Genomic DNA, 7,571 nt, shown 5'->3' with positions numbered 1-7,571 from the left:
CGGCAGCGCCTCCCGAACAACCACAGGTACCTCCATGATCCAACCATCTTCATCTCCGGTCTTCGAATTCCTCCCCCGTCTCTTGCTATTTCTGGAAAGAGTTCTTGGGATGAAATCTTTCAAGTTGATCTGCTGCAATGCTCATGAGGTACTCGAAAGGACTTCTCCCATTCCGTTCTTCTTTGAGTCGCCGTTTCTACCCTATTGCAGCTGAATGAATTTGATCGAGCATGTACTCTATGCCATCACTGGATTTGACCTTTCTCGATCGTGCGTCATTCCAGCTTCTGTAACTTGCGTATCTCCTCCTCCTTCAACACCTTTCGACGCAGTCTCGAACAGGCATCGAACGACTGGTTTCTGGTTGAGGTACCCTTCCTCTGGTGTTCTTGTGGTCAGAACAGAAGACGTGCGTAGGGGAGTTCACTTTTGGCCTTCTCCATGAGCCCCATTGATATTGTCAAGTCTTATTCTTGGCACAACTCATTGATGGGAATTGATGTTGGCAGTGGGAAATGTCGATTTCTGGATCTACTGGGAGAGTGGAGTCAACGCCACAAGGCTGTTTCTTCCTCTGTAATGACTCTGTAAACTCAACCTCATGAAGGCCACACGCAAAGCACGCAATGTAGTACTGTTTGAGGGGTGAACTCGTAAATATGAGTCAATTATGGACCTAAATAGAAGAATAAATTTGAAAGAAACCTTCGGCCCTTTTTGGGTCTCCGCCTTGCTTCGCTTTTTTGGACGGAGGGAATCCAACGTCTCCCTCTATTTATCGGCCGGAAACCCTAACACCAAACCCCAAAACAGTAACTTTCTTGCTTTTCCTTCTGGGTTCGCTGATTCAGGCGGGGTTTGGGAGTCCGAGGACGGTCGGCTAGGTGGGGAATGGAAGGGGGTGCGGCGGATTACAATCCTCGGACTCCTGAGGATGTCTTCAGGGATTTCAGAAGCCGGCGGGCCGGAATGATCAAGGCTCTGACCACTGGTACATAAAGTTCGATTTTTTGGGTGTTTGTGCCTTGAATTTGGTTGGTACTTGTTGATCGATGGGAGTTTCATTCGGCTTCGATTGCGTTGCAGATGTCGAGAAGTTCTACCAGCAATGTGATCCCGGTGAGGTCTCTTGTTCGTCGTGGCACCGATAGTTGTTTTGTTCGGTTTGTTGGAACGTTAGGATTAAGGCTCCTTCCCCACTTTTTTCTTTCATTCATGGAGTGTTCTCAAGAAAAGGAACGGAAAAACCCGACCTTTTCTTAAAGATTTCTAGAGGAGGCGGTACTGATGAGTCTGCTTGGTTGGCTTTGTTTGTTTCTTTAAATTTGTTTTCTCCTTCAGGTTCTTTTAGGGTTTTCAGAAATGTGGTTGCTGTTAAAGTCTTTGACCTATGAGTTCTTTTATCATACAAGAGCGAGCACACTTCTCCCATTAGTCATGATAACTGGATTTTTCTATCTTGTAAAACGTCAACGTTGATGGAATGCTGATCTGTGGTTGTAGTTCTATCAAAAACACAATTCTTCTGTAGCTTTGAACTCACAGCAAATGCACAGTTTCAGCGTTCTTTGTCCTTTAGTGATGTAATGGACTAATAGTCTATCACTGATGATTATGGGAACTGTATTATTATGCGTGATGGCTGCATTCCTTATGTAAAGAAGTTAAAAGTGATTTGGTTTTGATGAACTTTTAGGTTATTAATTTAATTTGACTGGTTCTGCAGAAAAGGAGAATTTATGTCTATATGGGCTACCTAATGAGACTTGGGAGGTAAACTTGCCAGCTGAGGAAGTTCCAGCTGAACTTCCAGAACCAGCATTAGGAATAAACTTTGCGAGGGATGGAATGGCTGAAAAGGATTGGTTGTCACTGGTTGCAGTTCACAGTGACGCATGGTTACTGTCTGTTGCTTTCTATTTTGGGGCACGTTTTGGGTTTGATAAAGAAGCTAGGTACTTTTCCTTTTCTTTCTTTGTTCCCCTGCCTATTTTCTGCTGGTTATTGCTTTCAGTTGTTAGCTGTTTGTCTTTCATGGAAACTCTTTTCTGTTGCATTTCAGCTATGATAATTACTGTCCTAAGTTGTATTTCATGGATTGCTATAAATCTAATGCTGTTGTTGTCATGTTCTTTGTTAATGCATCTTTACAGTATTATAATTGTGCATGGATAGGGACCTCAGTTAATTAGAAACTAACAATATTGAATCATATGCCTTGGACTGCACTTTATTGGTGCCTTGTTGGTTACTTGTTTCATTTGATCATGTTGTGCATGTTTTGTGTTATAAGCATGCATTCAAGCACATTGTTATTAGTTACAAAGAATGTTATGTGTTATCTTATGCATGCCAGTATGTGATATACCAGTTAGTTTGCTATGTTTTTCTTCATGGTAGGCATGGAGTGTGATACACCAGTTAGTTTGCTGTGTATTGGATCATGGTACGCATGCTGGTTTGTGATACACCACTTACTTTGCTTCATGGTATGTAGGTTATGCCATATCAAATTGTTATGTTTTGTGATATGTAGGTAATGGCATATCAAATCAGGTAACACAACTTGCTGCATTAGATTAAATTTTTTAGTCTTACGGGTGACTGTATATCAAAGCAGGATAACACCTCAACTTGCAAACTCTTTTTCTTTTCATTATTACTTCTTTTGTTATTTTGGGATTTTCATGGGAACATATATGCATTTATGCCTTTAATTGGTTTGTATCTACAAAATTGCTGACCATTATTAGCTTAGATCCCTGTTTTAGAGTTTTGAATTATCTACCACGGTGATTTAGGACTCAAAAGTACTGTGAATTGGAATAAGAAGCCAAATCAGACTTCCAAAAGGAGTTGTGTGATCTCAGTAATTATTTACCAGATTATATTTCAAAAAGGTATAGTGGGATCTCATTAATTATGTTAAGGTCTCAGCACGGTTCACTGCAGCTAGGCAACATATTTATTTTTCCTTCTTGCTTCATTGGAAATATTGTTGTTTTTATAATTGCCCATGTATTATCTGAATATTATTGAATAATTGTTTTATGCTTCTGAAATTTTGCATTACATGATTTGCTAATGTTATGCCTTATATGTTAACATTGTAGAATGCTATGTTGTTATAATTATACACAATGCCATAACTTTATCATGATAGGCATCTTAAATTTTTGAATAAATCAACATTTTTTCCGGTGATTTTCAACCAGTGTTTTATTTGTAGTCCAGTGGCAAAGTTATGATCTTCTGAACTATCGCGAGCTTGCTACTAAAACGTGTATGGGAGCTGCAACAGGTGTACACAATATTGGAGTTTGATTTCCCAAACCTGCTTTATGCACTTTACAAAACCTATTTTTCAACCTGCCGAAAGCTCATAAAGATTAGAAGTGACCTTGTGTTAAACAGAAGATGATTAGGGATCTCATAGTTATCTGCTTAATGTATTTTGCTTATTCTCTTTTCACCAGCACCGAAGATGCTGGACATTGAACTTGCTAGATCTATTCTCGGTCTGTGGGATGACTATGCTATGGATCTGCGTGGCTTCTCTCTGTTCATTTATATGCTGATGTAATAATTGCTTGTTTTTGCTTGTGTAATTGTAATTGGATATACAATTTGTGATTTGAAACCAACTTGGAAGAATGGGATGTTCCAGTGGAACTGAGAATTCCCTTTTTATGCCTTTCTTTTCCTCTTAGTTGTCATTAGTGGATAGTTCTTTTTTCTTTTGTGCCTCCATTCAGAGGACATCTTAAATTAACCATGCACCCTGAGTCTCACCTATTGTGGATTTACAATTATATCTGGCAAGGGAAGTATAAAAATATTAGGTGTCCTTGCACTTAAGATGCTACCTCTGTAACCTTTTAAGTTTTCACAAGACTTGTATGTTTTTTCTGACTCTTGTATTTTAAATAACAGCTATATAGCTAAATTGTGAATGTATCTTTCAAGTTCTTTTAGCTGTATTTTACGACTTCCTCTTGCATTGCTCCTTCAGCTTACATGCAATGAATAATATTTTTGGTGTGGACTTGTCTTTACCGTTTCTTTTATATGAATTATTCTCATATCTCGAACTATTCTTTCTTGATTTTTTGCTATGTTCCAGTGCTACTGAAATTATTGTTATGTACCAACATCATGAAGTTAGGCTGGTGACTTTTTTTCCTTTTTAGTTCATGTCACCTAAACTTGGTAGCTGATGTTTTGGTGAAAATCGTATTTGTGACTGGAAATGATATTGTCCATAATGTATATTGCCTTTCAATTGATATTAGGTTTTTCTCATCATGCCGGCTTGTAACATCATGCATGTTGTTACAATTTGTTGACTGTGATGCTAACAGTCAAAAGGGATGAGAATTACATGGTTGACATGTAGAAGATAGGTTGCCACTCTAGGAAAAGGAAATCATCTAACAATTCTGGAAGATATCATATCTTCAATTGCTCTGTTAGGCACTTATGTAGTATATCATCTTTTGATTGTCTCTATTAGTTATTTGTCAGCCATCTCCAAGTACAGATGATGATTTATCCCAGTGTTCTGCTTTGACATGTTTTTTCCCATGGCATTTTAATTGCAGGAAGAGGCTTTTCCACATGATTAATGGTCTCCCAACTATATATGAAGTTGTAACAGGAACCTCCAGAAAACAATCAAAAGAAAGAACTAACAACAGCAGCAAGAGCAACAAGTCTGGTTTGAAGGTGATATTTGCATGCATAACACTTGTGACCTCTTTTATTTTTTCTTATTATTGGTCTGTTACTTCAGAACTCACGGCAGTCTGAGTCTTATACAAAGGCCTCAAAGATGCCTCCACCAAAGGAAGAGGCAGGGAGTGACGGAGAGGACAATGAGGACATGGAGGAACATGGAAACACTCTATGTGGTGCATGCGGGGACAACTATGCTAATGATGAGTTCTGGATTTGTTGTGATGTGTGTGAAAAATGGTACCATGGGAAGTGCGTTAAGATTACTCCTGCAAGGGCTGAGCACATCAAGCAGTACAAATGCCCTGGTTGCAGTACCAAAAGGGCCAGAGCATGAAGGAATTGAGAATTTGTGGTGGTCGTTTCAGACGGGGGGGGGGGGGGGCTTCAGCAATATGAAGAGGAGAACCATTTTGGATGCAGCAGCAAATTGATATGCTCGCCAAATCTCCTTGATCTCAATTTAGACATGAACTCTGTAGTCCTAATACATATTTGTCTCTGTATTTTGTGTCTGTTTAGTTTTGACAAGCTCTAATGGATGGTTTTCTTGTGTTCTGAAATGTCTCATCCTTGATTGAGCACAGTTGCTGCTTCAAGACATTGTGGAATCCCATGTGTTGGACCAGCGGACTGTGCGCAACCATCTCAGGTACTTTTTATCACCTCCAGAATTTGATTAGACTTAAATATAAAGACCTAATTTTTTGTTGTTTGACTTCTAAATGCCATCTCTTGATGTCCCCTTATAGGGAAAGCAACATTCCTTGAAGCAAATGGGTCCATCATGCTTTTTGCTAGATCATGCAATAAGCATGCCAAATTTTAGTTTCCACTGCCTATTATTTGTGCATGAGAATTGTACTAGTGTGAGATCCTTCAACTAAGTCAAAGACAATGTGCTTTAGTTTAGTGTCAAGAGTTTATGTTCAGCCATGGTCCTTCTTTGGATTCTAGACTCAAATATTGGAGATATCTGCAGTGGAAAATAAAAATGAAAAAACTGTAACAGGAAGCTTGCATCATTTTTTTTTATTTGTCCTAATACTGTAAGACCAAATCACATTGTTCAAATGAACAGGACTCAGGATTCCCAACCTTCATCCTGCCATTAAAATAAAGGCACCTTGCAAGGTATGGAACATGGCTTCATATGCCCTTGACTGCCAGAAGGTTGTAGAGACCTTCACTGTTCATCATATAGTAGAGTCATTTACCCTCATATTTTTTCTGTCATCTATTAGTTAATTAGTTGGATAGATTTCTAGCCCCACCACTGTGATCTTATCAACTAGACATACCTGTACATTGAACAGTCATTCAAGGGATTAATGTTGATTACATCTTGTATCATCTTGCAGTGGCAATTAAGCAAACTTTGCAGTCAAACACTACATTGAAATGTAAGTTAACAAAGTGTATCCAGAAAAATCAATTAATTACAGTGGAGGTAGAAACAATGATTGGAGAAGGCTCAGGATAAAGATTTCTTGTGACAATTATCAGATCCCTATTCAAATACTAGAACTTAATCTCAAAGCGATTGCCATCCAGTCACAAAATATATGTGATGGCTGATGATTAAACAAACATAAAAAGATTAGTATTACTAGAAGGAAAGTGATTGCCAGTGAACAAGCCCACCACAACCCTTCCTGCATCATCTCCTATTGGATACTTCAAAATGTGAATATTAATTTGGATAGACTGCATATAGGTCTGATATAAAATGTCATCTACATTTTATAGCAGTGTGTTCTCATGGAAGATGTCAAAAGGTGTAGAATGATAATGATGCCGCCTCATTAGAGCTTCCACAATAGCTGGAATAGGAGAGAAGTTGCAACCAAATAGAATATATAATCTTTTGGTCACATCAGTCAATATTTTCTTTGAACCCCCATAAGAATGCTCCTGCAACACTAGACAAGTTCTAAAAGCTTGCTATCTGTCAGAAGAGCATGGGAGAGCCTTACAGATCTCCTTTACAGGTATGCAGAGCCTCATCATGTGGAGCATTCATCTGAAAGAACAGAAGCTGAGCCAACCACAGTTTCAAGGTGATTTATATACATAGGGCACTGACCAAACTCCTTTAGTTTAGCTTGAGATGCATAGATAGCAGCAGTAATGGTGAATAGGTTGATTAATTGTTTCCATCACACTCTTGCTGAAGAAGAAGAAGAAAAATAGTTCTGATTACACCTATTGCTTATTCAATATTGTTTCTGATGTTGATTAGTATAGAGTCCTCTTCTCAGTTTCACATCATTCAATTGTGAACTTGTTTGTTATTTGTGTTAATAGATTTCTTAATTCAGCATGATTCTTGCCCTCCACTTGAGTTAGCTGGAGAAGACACTGATATGGAGAAACTAGTCACAGTTGGTTTGATGGCTAAGCATGTGAGATAGAAAGAGAGTTGGAAGTATAAAATCAAAAGGTAAGAAAGGAAGAAAATAGAGGGGATTTGAATATCTTAACAGAGCTAGAATAATTTGGATCTCTACCTGTAACACATCTATGTGACTGCCTTGGTTGGTCATTTATTTGATTGGAAGCTGACAAGCCATCAAGAACAAATCCATCTCTATCCACTGAAACCAAGGGTAGAATCTTTCACCATGTGCAAGAGGGTAACCCTTCTCATTGATCTGAATTGGTGCAAACTCACTAGATTCAACAAGATGGCCAACAAAAGACTGCCCAGGCAACTAATGGTGGGTGCCATTGACTGGCCCTTGCACATTCAGAAGAAGATCTAATTCTCTTTCCATCTTTTAAAGCAGAAATAGTGTGATCAGACTTATCAGCAGACATACAAAAACGATTTGGTC

The 7,571-nt window shown here is 38.6% G+C and overlaps 1 protein-coding gene across 2 annotated transcripts; it reads left to right on the top strand.

Annotated features, from left to right (window-relative positions):
* Positions 1-729: 729 nt before the first annotated feature.
* On the top strand, positions 730-6,794 carry LOC135595775 (PHD finger protein ALFIN-LIKE 8-like). Of its 2 annotated transcripts, none has more exons than XM_065087141.1 (6): positions 730-991; positions 1,087-1,119; positions 1,727-1,955; positions 4,602-4,725; positions 4,793-5,386; positions 6,726-6,794. In XM_065087141.1, the coding sequence occupies exons 1-5, from the start codon at positions 892-894 to the stop codon at positions 5,069-5,071; spliced, it is 765 nt and encodes a 254-aa protein (XP_064943213.1). In that variant the 5' UTR covers positions 730-891; the 3' UTR covers positions 5,072-5,386; positions 6,726-6,794. The 2 variants fall into 2 exon arrangements, with proteins under 2 accessions (XP_064943213.1, XP_064943214.1); XM_065087142.1 differs by lacking the exon at positions 6,726-6,794 and adding an exon at positions 5,487-5,682.
* Positions 6,795-7,571: the final 777 nt, after the last annotated feature.

The sequence above is a fragment of the Musa acuminata genome, chromosome BXJ1-10 (genome assembly GCF_036884655.1).
Source record: "Musa acuminata AAA Group cultivar baxijiao chromosome BXJ1-10, Cavendish_Baxijiao_AAA, whole genome shotgun sequence".
Lineage (NCBI taxonomy): Eukaryota > Viridiplantae > Streptophyta > Magnoliopsida > Zingiberales > Musaceae > Musa > Musa acuminata.
This window is presented reverse-complemented; position numbering and strand designations above follow the sequence as displayed.

Excerpts from the sequence above, each read along its gene's own strand:
- LOC135595775 (XM_065087141.1), top strand. The coding sequence starts at position 892 with ATGGAAGGGGGTGCGGCGGATTACAATCCTCGGACTCCTGAGGATGTC. Across the intron at positions 992-1,086 it reads GATCAAGGCTCTGACCACTG|ATGTCGAGAAGTTCTACCAG; the intron begins GTACATAAAGTT and ends ATTGCGTTGCAG. Across the intron at positions 1,956-4,601 it reads GGGTTTGATAAAGAAGCTAG|GAAGAGGCTTTTCCACATGA; the intron begins GTACTTTTCCTT and ends TTTTAATTGCAG.